Source organism: Oncorhynchus nerka, linkage group LG4, assembly GCF_034236695.1.
Source record: "Oncorhynchus nerka isolate Pitt River linkage group LG4, Oner_Uvic_2.0, whole genome shotgun sequence".
Taxonomy (NCBI): Eukaryota; Metazoa; Chordata; class Actinopteri; order Salmoniformes; family Salmonidae; genus Oncorhynchus; species Oncorhynchus nerka.
In genome coordinates this window covers 42082581-42108012 of record NC_088399.1, presented here as the reverse complement: position 1 = coordinate 42108012, position 25432 = coordinate 42082581, and the positions used below count along the sequence as shown (strand labels likewise).

At 44.5% G+C, this 25432-nt stretch overlaps 2 protein-coding genes across 2 annotated transcripts in view; both read right to left on the bottom strand.

The window, feature by feature from the left end:
• Window positions 1-11874, bottom strand: part of LOC115125345 (WD repeat-containing protein 70) — a 77774-nt gene extending 65900 nt beyond the window's left edge. The window contains exons 1-7 of the mRNA XM_029654852.2: window positions 11693-11874; window positions 10792-10845; window positions 10590-10673; window positions 10425-10512; window positions 10053-10260; window positions 9122-9181; window positions 5196-5329 (exon numbers count right to left, since the gene is read on the bottom strand). Coding sequence (XP_029510712.1) covers window positions 5196-5329; window positions 9122-9181; window positions 10053-10260; window positions 10425-10512; window positions 10590-10673; window positions 10792-10845; window positions 11693-11717 — 653 coding nt within the window. The 5' untranslated portion in view covers window positions 11718-11874. The remainder of the gene's footprint in view (window positions 1-5195; window positions 5330-9121; window positions 9182-10052; window positions 10261-10424; window positions 10513-10589; window positions 10674-10791; window positions 10846-11692) is intronic.
• A 101-nt stretch (window positions 11875-11975) lies between these two features.
• The window catches only part of cplane1 (ciliogenesis and planar polarity effector 1), a 35519-nt gene continuing 22062 nt past the window's right edge, over window positions 11976-25432 (bottom strand). Inside the window, 17 exon segments of the mRNA XM_029654845.2 lie at window positions 11976-12895; window positions 18772-18876; window positions 19059-19225; window positions 19361-19552; window positions 20062-20117; window positions 20202-20382; window positions 20489-20620; window positions 20773-20806; window positions 21141-21200; window positions 21649-21843; window positions 22301-22403; window positions 22531-22766; window positions 22849-23089; window positions 23226-23770; window positions 23773-24847; window positions 24943-25177; window positions 25325-25405. Of these exon segments, the coding sequence (XP_029510705.2) occupies window positions 12603-12895; window positions 18772-18876; window positions 19059-19225; window positions 19361-19552; window positions 20062-20117; window positions 20202-20382; window positions 20489-20620; window positions 20773-20806; window positions 21141-21200; window positions 21649-21843; window positions 22301-22403; window positions 22531-22766; window positions 22849-23089; window positions 23226-23770; window positions 23773-24847; window positions 24943-25177; window positions 25325-25405 (3931 nt within the window). The 3' untranslated portion in view covers window positions 11976-12602.

Sequence of the window (25432 nt, the reverse complement as noted above, 5' to 3'; positions counted from 1 at the left end):
GAAAAGGAGTGGAGATTTTCAAATATGAGCCCAAAGATTGGGATTTAGCTACACCAGCAACCCATTCACAATACCAATCTATGCGCTGAACTGTTACCTCCTACTCCACGCACACCACACGTGTCACGCAAACACACACACAAACACACTCACATAACCACTCTCCCAAAGTGCAGATAGCAATTCAGGTCAATATCAAACTGCATTAGCCCAGCAGGGGGTAGAGGGGACAGCCAGGTTTCGTGCGGGGAGCCGAACGCTTAGGGAGTGGGACCATAGAGAAATAAAACTGGGTTAACATCTCTGTTCCTACCTCCAGGGTCTGGAGCACAGACAGCCATCACTACATTTCCTTCGGAGGAAGAGTCAACAAGACTGAACCAATCAAGGTTCCTCATTAAGTGGAAATAACCCCTCGTTTTTAACTCTAGCGATGGAGAAACAGTGGGCTTCACACGGCTCTCCAAATACGGCCTAGTGTGTCAGTGACCGCGGAGACTATTGGACGGCTCTGTAATCAGGCTAAATGTGGCGTGGAGTTCGGCTAATAAGATTCAGGGAAAGCCCGCTCCAGCTCAGCCCATTGGTTCTCAAAACCCCTGAGAGAATGTATTCATTGATGGGTTCCACGAAACAAACATTAAATACACACAGTGATACACATGTACACAAACACATACACAAGCTCTTCCTCTCATCTGCATCCGAGTACAGTATTTAGGTTAGGTCCATTTAATTAAAGGGAGAAGATCCATTCCTCTGACATGAGGTAGTACAGTTAACATGAGGTGCGCTGAAGCAACACAACAACATGTTTGTGCATGTGTATGAGCATTTTGATAGCAGGGTTTCCTTAGCTGGTAATTGCCGTTTTTTTGGCCAATAAAATCAATTAAAAGCCGATAAATACAATAGTAGCAGGACAAATTGTCCCGGGGTGCATATCTGCCATATCAGACTCACTAGAATATATTGAAAGAACGGGTTCAGAATATTAGGGACAAATTAAATAAAGCCATCTAAATTACATTCATATTCGTCTCCGTTTCAGCACCAATTGGTAGACTTAAAAATACTCTGATCTTGTCGATTATTTAGGGTTGGGAAAGTATTTATGAACCATAAAAAAAAGGCTTAGAGAGCCTTTACACACTAAATATATTGGTGAATAAAAAAATACAGTGGTTTGATTCATCCTGAAAGTTGCCATATATCAAGATCGATCGATGCGATATTGGAACAGCGTTTCCGCTGCAGTCATTTAACTGTGGCGCTGCGCCGCGGCACAATCATTGCCTCCATGGCAAAAAAAATCTGTGGCGTGAAAAAATCTGTCGTGGCGCACTTTGAACCCGCTAGAACAGGCCACAAATCAGACAACCCATAGTAGAATAGTTGATCTATTTACATAGTCGGCTTGTTGTTGTGTGTTCTATGTGAGATATTCCTCTCGAGGCGCATTTAAGTTACGAGTGCCATAGGGAGGGAAACCTGCATTCTGACAAGCAGTCAATGCACAACAATTCCTCTAATTGTGGGGAAAATAGCCGTTTAAATGGCCTTTGTTAAAAAGGCGATTCCAGCTTTCCATTCCTACTTAATTTATTTGTCAACTCCTAAATATGCTCTAACTGCAGTGTCATGGTTAAGCACCATACACCTCTGCAAATCCCTGTGAGTGCATAGGGGAGAGTGGGGCTAACTAACGGGTCAATTGTAGAGTAACTTTGATTTAAAACGCCACCCTATGAAGTGGTTTCTTGGAGAAGTACAAACAGGGAACGTGTTACCCCGGGTGGCGGTTTACCCCCAAGTTACCTAAACATATAGGCTTACACTACAATCAGTGTTTATGCAAGATTTTTGGGACATAAAATTCATCAATAGGATGCTAACTATTTAAAAGATGACATTTGGGATCTAACTAATGATTAGCCCAACAGGGTAAATCCAGGCAGGCAACCCCATGCTTCAGCCTATGCTGCATCAGTTGGGCTACAGGTGGTAATGCTTATTGCTAATAGCATACCTAATAATACGGACCGAAATATGGGAAATTGCCACATTCAGCTCTTCGACCCATGGTAATGTTGGAAGATTAGTGTACACAGAATTATAATAGGGAGAATAGCGTACAATAGTAGGCAACATCCATGTCTATTGCCTGCACTAACCACGGGACTGTGTGATGACACGGCCAATTAATTATTGCACCATGCGTCGGGTTCAAACTGTTACGACTTGGTCTGCTCTCCGCTACATAACCATTTAATCACCCTACATGTTTTGTTACTAATGATCCTCAGCAACAACCACACGGCCGTGACGCCGTTTACAGAGGAAGCAAACGAAGGTAAATCGAAACATGTCATTAAATAGAATGATGTAGGCTATAGCAACTGAATAGAACTAACAGTAAATTGGCAGTTGAATATATGTGGTTATTAGGCATATTGACAGTCGATACTGATAGAGGCTAATACTTAACATGATACAAATAGGAAACAGAGGAAGTCTGGGTAGCCTATAATTAACAGTGGCCATCAGTGCAAGTTAAAATGCTGTACAATTTAAATGTAAAACTTTACTTTAAGTTGATTTGCTTCAGGTTGCTGCCATATGAGTGGTTTCACATTTGTCTCCAGCGATTATAAGATAAAATAGATTTAAAAGTGTCATTTATATTTACAATTCCCTTAGCCAAACAGATTACTCATTTATCAATAGCTCTTATCAAGTTATACACCGAGTGTAAAAAACATTAGCCCGAGACTGCCACGCGCAGCTCCCCCGGGACTGTCCCGCAGAATAAATATCAGCCCACAGAGAAATGCACGAGATTGAACTGGTCGATCTCAAAGGTATTCCTGGTAGATCTGCAAACTTTTCTGTAAAAATAAAAATCTTGTTTTTCCCGTCTTGGGCTGTTGGCCGTAAGTGTACCCGATTCAGCTGCCCTGCGCGCCGGGAAGGCAACTGTTGTCATTTTGAACCATTTCATGTGTCTGACGGTACAAAGCTACAGCAAAGTTGATTCTGTGAGATTTCATAACATGAAAGACAGAAGACTGTCAATGAATACAGCAAAGAGCTGTGTTTATGTTGAAGTTCTTACTCAGCACTGTCAACACTTTGTATCGCTGCAGCAGTAATGAATGAGTAGGAAAGTGTTTCTATAGGCTTGCGTTGTTAATATCAAGGAATATTTCACTTCCTTTATTCATTGGAGTAACAACATGAATTTGTGCATGAGGCAGAAATAATGCGGTGCGACTCGAGTTTTGCCATCAGTTGGAAGACGATGTCCCTTTTTGGTCAGTGTCAGTGGAGGAAAGGGAGAGCGGAGGGATGTTGAGAGACTGACCCTGAGTCTACTGCTCTCTCCCTCTGCTGAGACTGACCATAAGATGCAGGCACCATCAGCCCGGTAAAATAAATAAATAAATGCTAATTATTTAAATGCATGCTCACTCAGGTGTGCCTCACAGGTGAATGCTATGATCCCTTATTGATGTCACCTGTTAAATCCACTTCAATCAGCGTAGATGAAGGGGAGGAGACAGGTTAAAGAAGGATTTTTAAGCCTCGAGACAATTGAGACATGGATTGTATATGTGTGCCATTCAGAGGGTGAATGGGCAAGACAAAAGATTCAAGTGCCTTTGAACATGGTATGGTAGTAGGTGCCAGTGTGTTAAGCACTGCAACGCTGCAGGGTTTTTTCACACTCAGCAGTTTCCCCTGTGCATCAAGAATGGTCCACCACCCAAAAGACATCTAGCCAACTTGACACAACTGTGGGAAGCATTGGAATCAACATGGGCCAGCATACCTGTGGAATGCTTAATACCATGTAGAGTCCATGTCCCAATGATTTGAGGCTGTTCTGAGGGCAAAAGGGGGTGCAACTCAGTGTAAATTAAAGTGCATGGAGAATGGTGTTTATTTCTACCTACAAAAATTCAGTCCATGTTTTTTCCACTTGGAACCGGTAGGTTCACTAGACTTTACTCATGGTTTCCTCGCGTGTAAAGGTGTTGGAATTAAGTCACGGTCAGAATATGGCATATCTGTAGACACCACCACACCTTCATTTATTCCATCTCCACCCCAGACAAATAGCTGGTGAATAATTGATATTCTCATGCTTAAATTCAAGGTCAGAACAGAGAAAAGACTCGGGTCTGAATTCCCCCCCACAGTGAAAAGCCTACAAGGGGATACGTTTTACTATTGTAGTGGACAAATATGAGAAGAACGTTGGCGTAGCCAAATGCAGGCAACTGTGCAACTCGCTATTCAGGTAGGATGCTATTTTTTTTAAACTTATTTTTTCATATGAAAAATTTAAACAAAATATCATTATTGTATATCGTTGTTATTATTGTAGGCCTATTTATTGATCTAAACCAGCTCCTTAAGAATGCCGAATGTGTTTTGTGAAGTGAAGTTTGATCTGTCTTTATAATTGTGTGCCCCATATTTAGTTTAAGGTTTAAGTAGGCTTGTTGTAAAATTAATATTATTAGCCTATTGCTATCATTGCCATTAGCCTATTGCTATCATTGCTATCATTTGTTGGTTACGGTTTCTTAGTAATTGCTGCAATTGCGACCAGAGTTACTCCTATTATCTACCAATATAATGCTTATCTTAATAAAGAAAAAATATTTGGATAACAAAATTCATGAATTAGCCTCCTTCTGTACACCTATATCTGTATAGCAGACGCAGTAGCCTATCTGGCAAGGATAAAGAAATGCATGTCGGTGTCGGGCATGCCGCCGGCACATCTATCTCTGGGGCTAGGCCTACGTTTCTCTTTCTTCATATATATTAATATCATACAGTGGACTCCTAAGCCTATAGGTGTATGCATGCAATGCCCTGATGCATTTATCACTCAAATCTCCGACAGCTGAACCGTGATGTGGACAACTATTGTTTAAGGAAAGTAAAAACCAAGAAGACAACTGGCTGTAAAGTTTTGCATACGCTACATATCACAACCAAGGAATAGTGTTTTTGTCATTTGTTATAAGCTTCTTTTTTTTAAGGTAAAAATGGCTCATTTGGCCAATATCCCTCGTTTATTGATGGCTCTGGCTGCATGGGTGGACGGCCTAATGGGTTACGCTCCCAATGCACTCCGTTTGATAGGCATGTGTATGTTCTAGTCTAGGTGGTGGACACACCATTCGCAGGGCTGTATTGTTCTGAAGGAATTCAGAGCTGCATCCATCCCAGCAAAGTCCCAGAAGCGCACATCAAAGTCGTATCCCCCGGTGACCAGACGGGCTCCAGAGGGGTCCAATGCCAAGGCCGACACCTGAGGAGGGAGGGAGCAAACAGAGGTTACTTTCACCTGCCAGGGACCTTAACCACTTAACTAACACCTAGTTGCTACTGGGTTAACAGCACACCACCTAACCAGCCAGCTTAATGCACAATCGACACAATCTTGGCTGAGGGTCCCAGTAGTTTGTCTGGATGTGCATTGCCTAGCCTTTTAACGCTAGAACCGCCATAGACCAATGGCCACTGACATTTGATTTAGTAAATTAAAGAAATCAATCCCCCCAAAAAGCTTTGTCCTGCTGCTTCCCTGACTTTTCTAAATGTTTGTATTTTACACAGCTCATTTGTCAGAATTCTGAAACCACAGAGAAGTATGTAGTGCCTTTTACGTTTTTTTCACACCTATTCCTAACTTAACCCGCAAGACAATGTGCTGTAGGATGTTGGTACCCAGCCAGGCGCTTCACAATTGAAGTTAAATTAGGCCCAACTGAATGTTAAGGAGGGTGAAGAGGTTGATTTAATTGTGAAAAAAATAGTGTAATGCCTATTTATCAGCATTGGCGCTCATGTTAATAATTTGACCGTGCGCCTTGTGAGTTGATACCATTCTCTTTGACATTTGACTTTGTAAAAAGATGCTGTTACGGGACTGTTTTATTTACTGTAACTCTATTACTAATCAAATGCACTGTAAGGGAAATGAAAACATGCTGTGTTGCAGTAGGCCTTTAGAGTAAAGGATATGTTTCGTATTATTCTATCTAACTTCATGAGTGGGAAACAAACGACGCCAGTCAGCCTGCACAGCCGGCCATCGAAACTACACACTATACCCAAATTTCACACATAAGAGTTAACCTATAGACAGGATTAAATTTTTCAATATTCTGATGAGTGACAACATTAGGCCTATCAGTTGTCAAATTGAACATGAAGAGATGGGCGCATCTTGTAATTTACAGAGGCAGGGAAAGGATCATCACTTTATTGAATCGTCCTTCAGAGTCACATGCAGGTAAAACACTTTGATTTCTATATAGTATCTGAAAGAAGATATTCTGTCATTTATATTACACTTAACTTTGTCAAATAACTCTCATAATTCAAGAAGTAAAGCTCTATTTCCAAGAATTCATCACATGACCACACTCACAGCAGCACTTCTCTGGCTACTGTGCAAAAACGAGTAACATAACAAACTTAAAAATCTAATATGCTGTTTATTTATGCATCCATCCAGAAATTCGACCATTAAGACCTGATTCACACAGTCCCCTCTGAACAGGTCATGTTGAGATGTGTCTGTTAATTGAACTCTGTGAAGCATTTATTTGGGCTGCTATCTGAGGTGCAGTTAACTAATTAACTTATCCTTCAGGTCTTAAAGTAATGATGGACTGTCGTTTCTCTTTGCTTATTTGAGCTGTTCTTGCCATAATATGGACTTGGTATTTTACCAAATAGGGCTATCTCTGTATACCCCCCAATACAAGACAACTGATTGGCTCAAATGCATTAAGGAAAGAAATTCCACAAATTAACTTTTAACAAGGCACAGCTGTTAATTGAAATGCATTCCAGGTGACTACCTCATGAAGCTGGTTGAGTGAATGCCAAGAGCGTGGAAAGCTGTCATCAAGGCTAAGGGTGGTTACTATATAAAATATATTTAGATTTGTTTAACACTTTTTTGGTAACTACATGATTCCATATGTTATTTCATAGTTTTGATGTCTTCACTATTATTCTACAATGTAGAAAATAGCAAAAAATATAGAAAAACCCTTGAATGAGTAGGTGTGTCCAAACTTTTGACTACTACTGTACAGTTGTGGCCAAAAGTTTTGAGAATGACACAAATATTAATTTCCACAAAGTTTGCTGCTTCAGTGTCTTTAGATATTTTTGTCAGATGTTACTATGGAATACTGAAGTATAATTACAAGCATTTCACAAGTGTCAACGGCTTTTATTGACAATTACATGAAGTTGATGCAAAGAGTCAATATTTGCAATGTTGAACCTTATTTTTCAAGACCTCTGCAATCCACCCTGACATGTCAATTCACTTCTGGGCAACATCCTGACTGATGGCAGCCCATTCTTGCATAATCAATGCTTGGAGTTTGTCCGAATTTGTGGGTTTTTGTCTGTCCACCCGCCTCTTGAGGATTGACCACAAGTTCTCAATGGGATTAAGGTCTAGGGAGTTTCCTGGCCATGGACCCAAAATATCGATGTTTTTTTCCCCAAGCCACGTAGTTATCGCTTTTGCCTTATGGCAAGGTGCTCCATCATGCTGGAAAAGGCATTGTTCGTCACCAAATTGTTCCTGGATGGTTGGGAGAAGTTGCTCTCGGAGGATGTGTTGGTACCATTCTTTATTCATGGCTGTGTTCTTAGGCAAAATTGTGAGTGAGCTCACTCCCTTGGCCGAGAAGCAACCCCACACATGAATGGTCTCAGAATGCTTTACCATTGGCTTGACACAGGACTGATGGTAGCGCTCACCTTTTCTTCTCCGGACAAGCTTTTTTCCGGATTCCCCAAACAATCGGAAAGGGGATACATCAGAGAAAATGACTTTACCTCAGTCCTCAGCAGTCCCTGTACCTTTTGCAGAATATCAGTCTGTCCCTGATGTTTTTCCTGGAGAGAAGTGGCTTCTTTGCTGCCATTCTTGACACCAGGCCATCCTCCAAAAGTCTTCGCCTTACTGTTCGTGCAAATGCACTCACACCTGCCTGCTGCCATTCCTGAGCAAGCTCTGTACTGGTGGTGCACCAATCCTGCAGATGAATCAACTTTAGGAGACGGTCCTGGCGCTTGCTGGACTTTCTTGGGCGCCCTGAAGCCGTCTTCACAACAATTGAACCGCTCTCCTTGAAGTTCTTGATGAACCGATAAATGGTTGATTTAGGTGCAATCTTACTGGCAAAATCCTTGCCTGTGAAGCCCTTTTCGTGCAAAGCAATGCTGACGGCACGTGTTTCCTTGCAGGTAACCATGATTGACAGAGGAAGAACAATGATTCCAAGCACCACCCTCCTTTGAAGCTTCCAGTCTGTTATTCGAACTCAATCAGCATGACAGAGTGATCTCCAGCCTTGTCAACACTCACACCTGTGTTAACGAGAGAATCACTGACATGATGTCAGCTGGTCCTTTTGTGGCAGGGCTGAAATGCAGTGGATTTTTTTGGGGAGATTCAGTTCATTTGCATGGCAAAGAGGGACTTTGCAATGAATTGCAATTCATCTGATCACTCTTCATAACATTCTGGAGTATATGCAATTTGCAATCATACAAACTGAGGCAGCAGACTTTGTGAAAATTAAAATGTGTGTCATTCTCAAAACTTTTGGCCATGACTGTACATACAACAACAAAATATATGGGGGATTGGAAATGATGCAGACAATTACAATGATGGAAGCTACAATCTATCTGCAATATTAAAGCTGTTCTACCCCATAAACAAATAATATATGTTTATAATAGTTTATGCACTATTTATCAAGCATTGGTGCTTATGTTTGTTGCACCTTGCAGGTTGATATGCATCTGATGCATATGCTAAAGGAGACGCCCGGCAACGTTCTCTAGCGGGTACTGATAGACAAAGGCCAGGCAGTTCTATTGTTAATGAGTCCTAGGAGGGAAATATCCAAATTAATGGGTGCTATATATATTTAAACGGGCTCATGAGTGCAATGAGTAACAATAAGCAGTTTGGAATCCACTTTGGAAAGGTTATAGAACACCGCAGTTAATAAACATAGAGGGGGTGTTATAGAGAGGAAAGTTGGAAAATACTTACTGTTTTGGTGCCATGCTGCAGCGTAATCTCATGAGTGTCTGGAATCTTCTTCACTGGATTCTGAGAGAGAGAGAGGGACAGGAAGTTGCCTGTCATACATGTGTTCATGAAGGTGGAGTGGCACTCTGTCATACACAATATTTCAGCTTTAATGGGCTGTGATATGCTACAGGCTGGTTTTCTCCCACAGCAGGGTCCACTAGCTACACCTACACCCAATGGAAGGGCTGCGTTTGGCCTGAGGGCCGTGTTATTACCAGAGGCCGACATGTCACAGGCCACCATCCATCACATAGCCCCACGGCGGCCTCAAATCACACCTGCTCTGAGAACGCTGGGTGTCTGGCCTATATCACCCATAACATACACACAGCAAAGAGACTTTTACTACTCAGAGAGAAAGAGGGGGAGATGAGGGAGAACACTTTTTTAAGGAGAAAACCATCTGGCCAAGTGTCTTTGGGCGGTGCATTTCGGTGGCCTACATACTTTGAAATTATGTCTTTTTGTTATGGTTTATCAGGAGGTAGTGTGAGTAAGCCAACTCTTGCTTTCCCAAGCAGTACACCAAGATTGCACTGGGTCGACTCACAATATATTATTGTGTAAAAGGGAATGATAAAGCAAGTCTCATGAAATGCTAAGAGTGTACTGGCCTCCAGTGGTATAACATAGTAAGAACACACCAAGTAAATAAATATGTGGCTTCAGGACTGTAAAAAATGTTCAGTGTTACAGACTGAAATGTATAAAGATCATAATTATGAACCTATTTGGTCTGCTTATGTAAATTGTTTATTGTTGCAGACAGAAATGTATGTACTCATGTAAAGGTTTAGCAACAGTATGGGAGCAGATGTTTTTAGCCTCAAGCAAATCTACTGTAAAATGTTTAGTCGTTTCCTTGTGTCATAAGTGGAAACAAACTTACATCATCTTCATCATCCTCCATATCATCATCATCGTCGTCGTCTTCATCGTCAGCTGTGCTTCCTCTGTACCCTGGTGGTAGTGGTGGCCCCACCAAGTCCTCATCATCCTCCTGACCAGTCAGTTGTTTGGGCACTGGGGGGCCAATAAGCTCTGAGTCAGAGTCTGTGTCACTATTGCCGCTGCCACTACTGCTCTCCTCCTTCTTCCTGTAGGGTAGTATGTAATAGAGACCCATGGGTTTTAATAATCTAGCCAATTCTGCATACTGGTAATAACACTCCTTTTGAAATGACCCTCCCACACAGCTAATATAACTCAGAGCATATGAAAGTCATTGGTCAGTTAGGATGGATGGGATTGTTTGTGTTACCTGGGTGCAGAGGCTCTGTCTCTCTGTTTGGAGCTTGATGCCTTGGCTGTATGGGAGCTGTCCCCAGTTTCCTCTTTCTGCCTCTCCTCTGGAGACACAGCTGAGGTTAGACACTTAAAACACACATACACTGAGTTAAAGGGCACGTAGCTATTTGTCACTAACCTAATACTTGTTGACTCCTCTCGATTGCTGTTCTTCGGGTCTGCTCAAAGATGGCATCCAGGTCAAAGGTGCGAGCTTTCTTTCCTGGAGTGAAGAGCGGAACGCTGGTGTTAAAATGCTGTACTCACCTATTAAAATACATTTCTGGTGAACATGTTGTTGACGTCAGGTTGATATGAAGACCAATGGAAGTAACACTTACCAAAGCCAGAGAATCCCATGACAGAGGCCATATCTCCATCACTCTGGTCAGACGCTAAAAGACAAGGAAAGGATTCAATCACACTAGCTGCTTCATTCATTCACTACTTTCTCTCAACATGAAATTACTACCATTGTCAATACTTAATGTTACTATCGTCATACCAAGAACTAACCAAAAATCAGACAGACTGTATACATCATTTACTGATAGACTTGACTACACTCCAGAGTGGCTATTGTATTTCACAAGCTAGCTCACATATGCACTCACCCACGCATATGTACATATTATGCACAAACACATACGACACGACTTCTATTACATTGCAAAAAATATTGCAAAATGTAAATACTTTGCTAACCATACCCCCTATCGCACATGCAACTATTGTTCTTGTTTGAGTGCCTTTGTATTATATTTTCATACACATATTTCATTTAATTTCTATTTGATCGTTATTTTTTTTTTTTTATACATACATTATACTGTTGTCGCATTGTTGAGGTGAACCTGCAAGTAAGCGTCTCATTGTACTGTGTCTGTGTACCCTGTGCATATGACACATACATTTGACTACCTAGCGCATTACAAACTGCACGAGGATACAAACTTCTGTTGGGTTGAGCTACTTTGCAGTTGAACCCGTTTAATTACGAAAACATTTCGGCGTGCTTTGTTCATTGAAAGAATAGTCGTAGCCAGAGATGCTGTAGTAGCTAACGCCAGCTAGCTAGCTACCAAACAAGCTAGCTAGCTAGCAGCAACAACAACAGGAATTTTTCTCTCACATTCGTTATATTGAATAATCATGCTTGCTGCGAACATTGTCCCATGCAACCATTTATTCGCTTAATTATAAAATTGACCCCCAAAAAACTGCTAATAACGTAATATTTACCGTTGCCCGTTGTGTTAGGATCCATGTTTTTTTTTAAAGTTTACTTGAACTGTGACCCGGAAGCTGCTTCAATATTTCAACAAAAGCGCCAATACTGCCAAGTAGTTGTCATTTCTAGCTATTGATAATATTGTCACTTCCAGTCATTGACCATTTGTGCAGATTCTGTATCTTACAAAAAAAGAGGCATTCTTACCCTTTCTAGTACTATCAAAGTCTTTATAAAAATATTTCCAAAAAATGTTGATCTATGCCACAAAGCAAAGACTACATTCAAACTCTATTTCATTACTTTTCCTGAGTGGAAATCAACATGTTTTTTTTATTTTACCTTTATTTAACTTGGCAGATCAGTTAAGAACAAATTCTTATTATTTTCAATGACAGCCTAGGAACAGTGGGTTAACTGCCTTGTTCAGGAGCAGAACGACAGATTTTTACCTTGTCAGCTCAGGCTTCGATCGTGTAACCTTTCAGTTACTAGTCCAACACTCAAACTACTAGGCTACCTGCCGCCCACATCAGCTGGTTATATAAGTTCACACAAAAATAAATACATACGCAGGTATTTAAAACTCAAAACAACAATGTCATATACACACACTGGATCTCCAAAAATAGACATGACAAACTCATACAATACAAAGATATGGCATGAGTACCAATATGATGATGCTGATTCTCTGGTACATGCTGGTACCAAGAGGATGCATGACAAGACACACAGTACTGACTACCCTCCACATGCTCCCGTGAACAGTTGAGACGCTTTCAAGTAATATCACAGCATATAAGCACATCAATGGTTTTAATGTTGTGTTGTGATCCTTCCCTTGTGACCCTCTGCTCCTCTTGTCCCTCAAGATAGTCATCCTCGTCCCTGCATGCCGATGGGGATGCTCGAAGTCAATCAGATGGCCCCTTCCGAGGCCACAATGCTTTCAATGGCAGCCCAGTCCAGTTTGCTGAGGATGCTGCCAGTGCTCTCTGACAGGGTATCAAGTCTGTCCAGCCCTGCTCCCCCAGCTCTAGCCACCACACCACCCTGGCCCTCTGAGTTCTCCAGCCCCAGCAACCTGCAGATCTCTGGAGGGGGGTTCCATGGGCTCACCACCTCCTCCTCCCTCTCTTCAGTCTCTCTCTGTTCCCTTGCTCCTCCACCTCTCCATCCAGATGACGACTGGATCACTTCTCTTCTCCACTCTACAGGGCGAAACAGGCTATAACTTTAATCTGTATTACCTAAACACAGGGTTGGGTAGGTTACTTTCTAAATGTAATCCGTTACAGTTACCTGTCCAAAAATTGTAATCAGTAACATAATTTATGGATTACCTAAACTCAGTAACGTAATCTGATTACATTGTTACTTTTAGATGACTTTCCCTTTAAGACAGGCATTAGAAGAAGACAAAAATGTATGTTACCAATTGAACGACAACTATTGCAGGATAAATCAATGTTAAAGTTTACATAGCTGGCGATATATGGATGTAAAACTTTACTTTAGGGGTTGGCTATAATAATAATAAATAATAATATAATAATACAATTAAATTATATCTTTACATTAAAAACCAAAGCCTATCAGAATTCCAGTCATTCCAATAAATGTTTTACCCCTCGATGTTCAAGAATAGGACTTAGAAATATGGAGGTATAGATTAGCCAAATTGTTTTACCTGAGCATAACCCCAAAACGAAGGACTTATTAGCCAGCACTACTGTGTTGTTTATGATGTTGTTGTCACGGAGGACTGATTGGGGTCATTGAGTTGAGTTGAAAAATAAATGCTGCGCTCATGGAATGGCATGCTTTGAGCACTACTGAAAAGAGCTACCTTTTTGTTGGTGACACTTTGATATCTCGATAATATCAAATCAAACTTTATTTGCCACATGCGCTGAATACAAGTGTAGACTTTACCGTGAAATGCTTACTTACAAGCCCTTAACCAACTGTGCAGTTCAAGAAGGTAAATATTTTATTCAAGTAGGTTAAAATAAAAAGTAACACAATAACAAGGTTATATACAGGGGGCACCAGTACCAAGTCAGTGTGCAGGGGTACAGGCTAGTTGAGGTAATCTGTACATGTAGGTGGGGGCGAAGTGACTATGCATAGGTAACAAACAAACAGCGAGTAGCAGCAATGTATAAGAGGGGATGGGGAGTCAATGTAAATTGACCGGTGGCGGTTTTTAAGAGTTGTTCAGCAGTCTAATGGCTTGGGGGTAGAAGCTGTTGAGGAGCCTTTCAGTCCTAGACTTAGCACTCCGGTACAGCTTGCCGTGCGGTAGCAGAGAAAACAGCTGTTTAAATGGAAAATCCACAGATGAAACCATAACAAAACTGTCGCTCTGCCTGTTTTGGTAAAAAGCTGAGGGATGGGCTTGGAGAAATGTAACCACTCTCAGATTAATAGACACAACTATGGATACAAGGACTGACCGTCCATGACATCAAAATGATTGTTTTAACCATGTTATGAGGCCATACAAACATTGGAAAAACACAAGCTTATATTGTGGGTTCTCATGGAGTGTGACATTTGAACTAAGCTCATGAGGCATTTATAAGTTATATTCTTCAAGAATCAATGGATATACAGTATCAGTCAAAATGTGGGACACACCTGCTCTTTCCAGGGTTTTTATTTTTTCTACATTGTAGAATAATAGTGAAGATATCAAAACTATGAAATAACATGTGGAATCATGTAGTAAAACAAAAACAAGTGTTAAACAAATAACAGATTCTTCAAAGTAGCCACCCTTTGCCTTGATGACAGCTTTGCACACTCGTGGCATTCTCTCAACTAGCTTCATGAGGTAGTCACCTGGAATGCATTTCAATTAACAGGTGTGCCTTGTTAAAAGTTAATTTGTGGAATTTCTTTCCTTCTTAATGCATTTGAGGCAATCAGTTGTGTTGTGACAAAGTAGGAGGGTATACAGAAGATAGCCCTATTTGGTAAAGGACCAAGTCCATATTATGGCAAGAACAGCTCAAATAAGCAAAGAGAAATGACAGTTCATCATTACTTTAAGACATGAACGTTAGTCAATGAGGAACATTTGAAGAACTTTGAAAGTTTCTTCAAGTGCAGTCTCAAAAACCATTAAGTGTTATGATGAAACTGTCTCTCATGAGGACCGCCACAGGAAAGGAAGATGCAGAGTTACCTCTGTAACAGATTAAGTTCATTAGAGTTACCAGCCTCAGAAATTGCAGCCCAAATAAATGCTTCACAGAGTTCAAGTAACAGACACATCCCAACATCAACTGTTCTGAGGAGACTTGCTGCGAAGAAACCACTAAAGGACTTGCTTGGGCCAAGAAACACAAGCAATGGACATTAGACTGGTGGAAATCTGTCCTTTGGTCTGATGAGTCCAAATTTTAGATTTTGGTTCCAACCACCTTGTCTTTGTGAGATTTATTTATTTTTTATTTCACCTCATTTGTTCTCATTTGCAACTGCGACCTGGCCAAGATAAAGCATAGCAGTGTGAACAGACAACACAGAGTTACACATGGAGTAAACCATTAACAAGTCAATAACACAGTAGAAAAAAAAGGGGAGTCTATATACATTGTGTGCAAAAGGCATGAGGAGGTAGGCGAATAATTACAATTTTGCAGATTAACACTGGAGTGATAAATGATCAGATGGTCATGTACAGGTAGAGATATTGGTGTGCAAAAGAGCAGAAAAGTAAATAAATAAAAACAGTATGGGGATGAGGTAGGTGAAAATGGGTGGGCTATTTACCAATAGACTATGTACAGCTGCAGCGATCGGTTAGTTGCTCAGATAGCAGATGTTTGAAGTTGGTGAGGGAGATAAAAGTCTCCAACTTCAGCGATTTTTGCAATTCGTTCCAGTCACAGGCAGCAGAGAACTGGAACGAAAGGCGGCCAAATGAGGTGTTGGCTTTAGGGATGATCAGTGAGATACACCTGCTGGAGCGCGTGCTACGGATGGGTGTTGCCATCGTGACCAGTGAACTGAGATAAGGCGGAGCTTTACCTAGCATGGACTTGTAGATGACCTGGAGCCAGTGGGTCTGGCGACGAATATGTAGCGAGGGCCAGCCGACTAGAGCGTATAAGGTGCTTTAGTGACAAAACGGATGGCACTGTGATAAACTGCATCCAGTTTGCTGAGTAGAGTGTTGGAAGCAATTTTGTAGATGACGTCGCCGAAGTCGAGGATCGGTAGGATAGTCAGTTTTACTAGGGTAAGTTTGGCGGCGTGAGTGAAGGAGGCTTTGTTGCGGAATAGAAAGCCGACTCTTGATTTGATTTTCGATTGGAGATGTTTGATATGAGTCTGGAAGGAGAGTTTACAGTCTAGCCAGACACCTAGGTACTTATAGATGTCCACATATTCAAGGTCGGAACCATCCAGGGTGGTGATGCTGGTCAGGCGTGCGGGTGCAGGCAGCGAACGGTTGAAAAGCATGCATTTAGTTTTACTAGCGTTTAAGAGCAGTTGGAGGCCACGGAAGGAGTGTTGTATGGCATTGAAGCTCGTTTGGAGGTTAGATAGCACAGAGTCCAAGGACGGGCCGGAAGTATATAGAATGGTGTCGTCTGCTTAGAGGTGGATCAGGGAATCGCCCGCGGCAAGAGCAACATCATTGATATATACAGAGAAAAGAGTCGGCCCGAGAATTGAACCCTGTGGCACCCCCATAGAGACTGCCAGAGGACCGGACAGCATGCCCTCCGATTTGACACACTGAACTCTGTCTGCAAAGTAATTGGTGAACCAGGCAAGGCAGTCATCCGAAAAACTGAGGCTACTGAGTCTGCCGATAAGAATATGGTGATTGACAGAGTTGAAAGCCTTGGCAAGGTCGATGAAGACGGCTGCACAGTACTGTCTTTTATCGATGGCGGTTATGATATCGTTTAGTACCTTGAACGTGGCTGAGGTGCACCCGTGACCGGCTCGGAAACCAGATTGCACAGCGGAGAAGGTACGGTGGGATTCGAGATGGTCAGTGACCTGTTTGTTGACTTGGATTTCGAAGACCTTAGATAGGTAGGGCAGGATGGATATAGGTCTGTAACAGTTTGGGTCCAGGGTGTCTCCCCCTTTGAAGAGGGGGATGACTGCGGCAGCTTTCCAATCCTTGGGGATCTCAGACGATATGAAAGAGAGGTTGAACAGGCTGGTAATAGGGGTTGCGACAATGGCGGCGGATAGTTTCAGAAATAGAGGGTCCAGATTGTCAAGCCCAGCTGATTTGTACGGGTCCAGGTTTTGCAGCTCTTTCAGAAAATCTGCTATCTGGATTTGGGTAAAGGAGAACCTGGAGAGGCTTGGGCGAGTAGCTGCGGGGGGGAGGGGCGGAGCTGTTGGCCGAGGTTGGAGTAGCCAGGCGGAAGGCATGGCCAGCCGTTGAGAAATGCTTGTTGAAGTTTTCGATAATCATGGATTTATCGGTGGTGACCGTGTTACCTAGCCTCAGTGCAGTGGGCAGCTGGGAGGAGGTGCTCTTGTTCTCCATGGACTTCACAGTGTGAGTAGGTGAATGGATGATCTCTGCATGTGTGGTTCCCACCGTGAAGCATGGAGGAGGTGGTGTGATGGTGTTTTGCTGGTGACACTATCTGTGATTTATTTAGAATTCAAGGAACACTTAACCAGCATGGCTACCATAGCATTCTGCAGTGATACGCCATCCCATCTGGTTTGCACTTGGGACTCTCATTTGTTTTTTAACATGAAAATTACCCAACACACCTCCAGGCTGTGTAAGAGCTATTTGACCAAGACCTGGCCTCCACAATCACCCGACCTCAACCCAATTAAGATGGTTTGGGATGAGTTGGACAGCAGAGTGAAGGAAAAGGAGCCAACAAGTGCTCAGCATATGTGGGAACTCATTCAAGACAGTTGGAAAAGCATTCCAGGTGAAGCTGATTGAGAGAATGCAAAGCTGTCATCAAGGCAAAGGGTAGCTACTTTGAATAATCTGAAATATAAAAAACACTTTTGTTACTACATGATTCCACATGTGTATTTCATGTTTTGATGTCCTCACTATTATTTGAAAATCTAGAAAATAGTAAAAATAATGAAAATCCCTTGAATGAGTAGGTGTGTCCAAACCTTTGTCTGGTACTGACTGACTGACTGTATGTGTGTATGACATTTATACATCCAAAAATGGATGTAGCAACTACAGATTGCCCCTTTAAGTCTATCATAAGTGTGCGAGTTTGAGCATGTGTCCATTAAGCCTATGGATTTATTTGAATCATCAGCATGAATTAGATTGAACACCCCACTTTTATTCCATTGGCTGGGATCCGCACTATGCAGCAGTTGCAAGAGCACATTTTTCACTGGCTGTCCACTGGTTTCAAAAACAATGACTGATAGGCAGCTTAAACTTCTTGAGTTCAACCATTATTGGGTTCAAATAGACATTTAGATTTGTGAACAGCGATCTACAACAACCACAATCCGTAAGGAGCAGATAGCTAAATGAAAGAGCAGCAGTGTGATTCACATCAATGTGCTATGTAGATATCAATAGTAAAGGATATACGTATCGCCGTAGACTACACCACTGCTGTCATCCTTAACTCCAGGCGTTTATTCAAGTTGGATCATCTTTGGGTGCCGACAGCAGTTGCACCATAGGAAGACATAGCTTGGACTGCAGCCTACAAAAGCCTATTCCTGCTCTTTTACCGCGATCCATCAAACACATTTGGTGTGTCATCATAGTGGTCTCTGACTTGTGGTCAGACTCGCTCAGGTGGAACACACTTCAACTTTCACTTTTTTTCAATGCTGATTTGAATGTCATTGAGTAAGCAGAGAAATGTTGACGATTTTTGTTCTCTCTCTCAAACATTCTTTCTGAATTTAAAAGTAATCATCTAGTTTTTCAAAAGTATCTGTAATCTGTTTACAATATTTTGGCTGGTAACGGATTACAGTTACCGGGTTTTTGTAAGCCCTTACATGTAACATGGTTACATGTAATCTGTTACTCCCCAACCCTGCCTAAACATGGCTACTAAGATTACTCAACAGCTTGGCAGTGTCTCACCTTGCTGGCTGGGTGTCATCGGCCCAGTCCCAGTCCTGCCCCTCAGGTCTGTGATCATACCCCGCCGGGTCACGTGGGAGAGACGATCCCCTGGCAGAAAACTCGCTAACGCCCAGGAAACAGACACACTGGTCAGTCACTGCATCTGGCAACATTCTACCCAAACATTCTAAATGCTATGGATCCCAGGTCATCACATATCAATACATTTTGTGAGCGTAAACCCCTAGATATTCTTAGAACACCAAAATCAAAAGAGATTGTTAGTGGATGGTAGAAGCCTTAACCTGGTCTGTGCAGTCCCAATCTGGAAGTCAGTGTCTCCTGCCCTCCTGATGACGCAGGCCTTCTTTCTGAACGTGGTGTCACCCCTGGAGAGGAGAGAGAGCGGGCTCTCCCAGTCTGGAGTTTGGTACTGGTCCTCCTCCTCCCCCCAACAGAGAGACTACGACCTCTGGGACGTCACAGAACGACAAGGATCATCCTCTATCCCTCTCATTATAGTTTTAGACACATTTGTTGAAAACTGTTCTAAAAAAACAAATTGTTCTTAAAAACCACCCAGATGTGAATACCCTAAGAGGTGTACCTGGGGCTGCTGCGGGTGCTGCCGACAGTCTGAGCTGTAAGGGGTCGTGTGGAAGAGGGTCGTGAGGAGGTGGAGGGTAGGTTCAGGGTGCATTTGGCGTTAGTGGGCAGGGTCAGTGGGGTGGTGAGGAGGTCTGTGATCAGACTACAGGCATCGCGGGCCCGCTGATTGTGGTGCTCCAGCAGAACCGTCCTAAAGGTCCAAATACACAACATATCAACACACATACACGCCTCTAGTACTTGGAACACTTGCATGTACATTACCGTATAGGCCAGTTTTATTGCTTCTTTAATCAGGACGACAGTTTTCAGATGTGCTAACATAATTGCAAATAGGGGTTTCTAATGATCAATTAGCCTTTAAAATGATAAACTTGGATTAGCTAACACAACGTGCCATTGGAACACAGGAGTGATGGTTGCTGATAATGGGCCTCTGTACGCCTATGTAGATATTACTTTTTTTATTTTTTTTATCTGCCGTTTCCAGCTCCAATAGTCATTTATGTTGTAAATGACTATTGGAGCTGGAAACGGCAGATAAAAAAATAAAAAAAGTACAATCTGTTCAATTTGATGTTATTTTAAAATTGACCAAAGAAAAGTGCTTTTCTTTCAAAAACAAGGACATTTCTAAGTGATCCCTTTTGAACGGTAGTGTATCTATCTGTATGTCTGTATCTGTGTTCGTGCTCATACTTGTCTTTCTCTTCCTTGATTTTCTTATTGATGTTTATATCTTTGGACGTTGGTTTCTGTGAAGAGAAATGGTGTCTGAATGAAGGCACTGAAAAAATCATCAGAACACAGAATGTAAATGCGAGTCAGAAGCCTCTCACCAGTGTGACTGGGGCCGAGAAGGGTTTGCGTTCCCTCTCCCTCTTCTCCTCCCTCTGTCTGCGGTACTCGACCAGTTTCTCCCTCTGTTTCCTTCTCATCCAAACCCTCAGCTCTCGCCTCTCCTCCTCTGCTCGCATGCCCCTCTGTCTCGCCTTGCCGCTCTGTTGCTGGTCCAGCCTGCTGTCAATCACAAACACATCACTGCTGAGAGCCAGTCAAAAGTGCTCGAGATGGTGACAATCAGAGGAGGAGTAGGTTTAGAGCTGTTCACCATGCAGGTTCCTACCTGTTGAGGCGGGCAGCTTGGGTGTGCGACAGCCCCAGGGCCGTGGGGGAGATGCCTCCCCCCCTCACCAACTCCGTCAAGATGTCTGCCACATCACTCAGCCCACTGAGACCCAGAGTCTCCTCTGCCCATCTGAGGAAGACCGGAAAGGCAGGAGGAGAATAATATGTGATTGTGGTTTGAACTATCACATCTATGGAATAATGCTCACACAGAGGGTAACCAACAGTGATCATTTAACATGTTCCTAAATAGATGACCGATATCAGTTTTCACATACTTACGTTCCAGGTGCTCCATCCATAGTGTCTGTTAAATCTGCAAGAGGAACACAATCAACATACAGTTTACTAAATAGGATGATACAGATCTGAATGCTGCTGCAAGGGGGTGAGTTGTGCAGCTGTCCAGTGTCTCTTCCAAGTATGTCGACCTGAAACACAAACTAGCACCAGAGACATGCAAGTACCAGGTGTACCATTACAAGGTGAGCGTGCCTGTATGTGGGATGTACTGCCTTGTTCAGGGGCAGAAGGACACGTGTCCACTCGCAGTCTCTATCGGTTACAGCACAAGTGTGTATGCAGAGTTAGGTAACAGCACCGAGTCCCAGCCAGGTGTGTGTGACAGTGTGTGTTGACACGGCTCTTACCTTGACCCATTTCCCACACATGCTGCTCTGGTTCTGGTCTGACGGGAGACAACCACAGGCCTGCAACCGCAGACAAGACAGAGATGCCATTCAACCACAGACAGAGATGCCATTCTACGCAGACGGAACTCCAGTTAATATACTGTAGACCTCAGGTCAGACAGCCTGGTTAGAGGCACCAAGCAGGGATGTGTGGTGCTCGGGTAGACAGACACTAAAGTTACAACTGTGGTGAGCCAGTAAGATGAGTATTAGATGGTAGCCTGGTAACTGGAAACGGCACAACAGACCACTACCACCTGCCGAACCACTAGGGACTCATAAGAACTGCAATCACACTAACACCATCATGGCTCACCATTATCTACTAGGGAGATATTTCCATAGGATCCAATGGCCAATAATGTATCAACAATGCCATGACAAGGTAAGCTAATAGTGATCTGTTGACACTTGTTAAGAATTGTTTTCCCACAGTGGGAATGCTTGTTGCAGAGTGCTGCTATACCTGTGGGTGTGGGCTGGTGCAGGGTCGAGGTTCTCTGGACAGCATGAGCGTGAGGAGAAAGAGAGGAGGGCTGTTTCACAACCCAAGGAGCAGAGCTGACTACGACACTATCAGGTCCTTCCTCCTGCTCCTCCTCTTCCTGTCGAAGTCCCGCTAGCTCAGGGTCATGGTGCACGGACAGACGTGATCGCCACCCTGCTCAAAAGGAGAGGATACACACATATACAGAGTCAGGGGGGGTATGGCAGAACTGCTGTTGTTGTCAAGACGTTTGGTCTGGTGTCAAGACGTTTGGTCTGGTGTCAAGACGTTTGGTCTGGTGTCAAGACGTTTGGTCTGGTGTCAAGCCTGGCGCACGCTTCCAAGTCGTAACGGTTAGCGCATACATTATAGCAACATTTGGTTATGTTTGAGCACACAAGTCGAAGTTCGGTAGCTGAAGTCCACGCCCCTTCTTCTGTGACTGGTCAAAAGTACTACTCCGAGTAGTAGGAGTGGGAACTACGGACGGGGTTCCTCAATGAAACCTGTGTTGACATTCTAAGAGAGACAACTAGTTTCCATGCACATTTTTGAAAGGAGTATGCGAGCATAGGCGTCCGCTTCGCCTAGCCCGAATTCTGCTAGGAGACGCCTTCACTGTGGATCTGACCTTCTGGTGAGACGGCCAGAGTCACTGTCTTGTTCACTGGTGTTCTTCCCTCCACCCTTTCAGGAGCCATGGCAGGACCCAGAGTCTCAATGGTTCTCACCAGCTAAGAGAGGGAATAATTCATATTACACATACGGACTATCAGCAGACTCACTGACTTGCCAATCATCAGGCCGACAAGTAGACAGGCAGGATGAGGTGCAGAAATGTAAATCCCAAAGCTACGTTACCAGTCTGGTATTGGCAAACTCTCTCTCCATGTGATCTGCAATGTTCTGCAAGGCAGCTAGCTGGGCGTCCATCTCAGACAGACGGGCAGCCACCTGGATCACTGGGGCCCTGGATGGAGCTCCGCGATGGGTCTCCAGGGAGCGGCCTGGGGCTCTCCTCTCCTGCAGCAGACTGCGAGTCACTGGGTCTCCACTGGGCTCAGGGTGGGCAGGTGGGAGGGACGCTACAGAGAAGCCTGGAGGAGACACAGGACATATTGCAGACAGAGACAATATACGGCGTACAACTCTGTTGTTTTAGCAGAGTGAATCGATTACATTGACTCAGACCACTTGGCTGAGCTTGGGGTTGGTCGTCCTCTGTGCTGGTGTCTGCAGTGAGTTCCGAAGGGGCTGAGTTGGTGACGGAGGCTGCCAGCAGGTGGAGCTGTGCTGAGGTGGGGGGAGAGGGCTGAGACGGGGTGACGTCATGGTCCTGCACCGCAGGGCGGGGGCACGATGGCAACTCCTGTAGCAGGGCCCCATCCTCCAGATCTATCACATTTATGAACTGATGACCCTGTGCATCCGGAGAGGCAGGGAGAGAGAGATAAGACCATTAAGTAGCATTTCATAAAATGCCTGAAATAGTAAAGATGATCTGTACCGGTGTACTGAACGTTCCACTCGATTCTGTCATTAAATAGTCCTCTCACCGTGTTTCTCTCGGGTTTCTCCCCCGATGTCTCTGTGTCGTGGACAGGAGGGTCTCTAGGGAACCGCAGATTCAGGAACAATTCAGGAGGGAGAGCAGCAGGTCCAGAAGCAGCAGAAGTGACAGTAGGTTGGGCAGAAATGCCTGTATCTGAGTGAGGAGAAGCTGGGTCTGTGTTGGTGCAGGCATCGTGGCTCTCAGGAGGCCTCTTGTGTGTAGAGGCAAAGGCATGGAGCTCAGCTGCAGTAGACAGTGCCTTGTCCACCAATACCTGACCAGTCAGCACGGAGTCAAATGTCCCAAGAGGGAAGACATAGCCCTCCCCAAGAACAGGCTCTGCAGGCTCGTCCTCATTGCACTCTAGCGGGAGTATGATGGAGTCCTCCGGTCTAAATGTGACCTCTGCTTTCTCTCCCTCTCTCCTCAACCTCTCCACTCGTCTCTTCTGCCTCCTGCTGGAGTTGGTGCTGGTGGAGGGTGTTGCAGGGGTAGGGTTCTGTGCCTGTGGGTCCACTCTAAGGAGTTGGAGTCTGGCCTCTGCCCCCTCTGTCTCCCTGCAGCCCAGCCCATCAGCTCCCCCAGAGGGATGAGATGTGGCACGCGGGCCGGAGGGGTGGCTTCGGGCAGCATCATCCTAGGAGGGTCTGGGTCCCTCTGGAGTAGCTGTAGTCTGGGGTTGTGGCCCATGGCTGCTGGGATGACAGTCAGGGGCCTGGAGGAGTGTGGGAGGGGTATGAGAGCGAAGGTCGTAGGGGGGCGTGGGTCAGGGTGGAAGCGGAGGAGGGGGAGGCCGTGGACCGGGGGAGGTCTGTGGGATGGGAGGGTAGGAGGCAGGTGACGGGGCTCAGTCCCTCTGGACCTCTCCACCCTGGTCTCTGGATTCTGGAGCGGGGGCAGTGTGTTCCTGGGGGCCTGGTTGGAGGGATAGTGGGCATACTGTGTCAGATTGAGGTGTGATGGTGGCGCGGTGGACTCTCTCTCTGCCTCCCTCGATCTCTCCTCTGCCCTCCTCAGAGCGGCTGGGTCATACTGGCTGGGGTTCAGGTGGGGGGGCACGGCAGTGCTGGGTCTCCTCTCAGACGGGGGTCCCCAGGCCTCACGTACAGGGGCCGTTTTACCATGCCGCTGGAGGGACAGCAGGGGAGGGTGCAGCTGAAGCAGCTTCAGTCCTGAGCTGTAGGGAGCAGTAACCTGTGAACTACCACCAAAGGGCAGTAGCAGAGGGGCACTGCAGGTGGGGTCCACAGTGGTCTGAAGCCCATGAGAGGATGAGATCAATGTCCTGGTCTGCCCCTGGATATCTCTCAACGGCTCAGGGTGGACGGCCAATGGCTGCATTTCGTGGATGGGGGGTTGGTCTGCGCGTCTGTGTCCCCCAGACAGGGGCTCCGAGGCAAGAGGGGCCTGAACCGAGCTCTGGGTCTGAGGCATAGGGGACATGTTGTTCTGGGAGGGGGTCAGATTCAGGTGAGGGAGGAGAGTGTTAGGGTGGGACAGAGGCGTATTGGGGTGTGGATAGGGCACATTGGACTGGGCCGGGAGTGTGTTGTTCTGTAAAACTGGGAGGTTGACAAACGACGCTCCGACCACCTGCATCAAACTCATGAAGTTGATCTGCTGCAACTGAAGAGAGAAACACGAAGCAATCGTGAAATTGTCCATGGCTACATACATACATTTATGTATTATCCTCTGCCTTGTCTGATGTTTATATCCACCTGGACCAGTTTGAATAGCTCATCCTGCAAGAGCTGTCTGACAGGGTCTGTCTGGGCAGGCAGGGTCTGGTTGGGAGTAGAGGCAGGGGCAGGGGTCGTATTGGTGCTCTCCTGGGGCAGTCCGCCGTTAGGGGCAGAGTCTGCTGCCTGAGCCCCAGCCTGAGGCCCTGCCCCGGGAAGGGGTTGGAAGCTGGCATTGGGAGGGCCGTCTGATCCTGAACCCTCACTCAGAGTTCTGAGGAGGAGAAAACAGACCAGGTAAATGTCACAAATGCAGTTTTGAATGGTAGTGAACCAAAGTACCTCTGTAATATTTTATATGGAACTAAAAGGATACAAAACAATAGTGTGTTACAGTGTGTTTTTGTTTGGGCTCACGTACATATTTCTTGTCACTTCTTCAGTAATATCTGATGGTCTTCTCAGGGAGCCATGCGACAGCAGATTCTCTGCCTCCTCCTCTCTAGAACACACAAACATTCATGTAAAC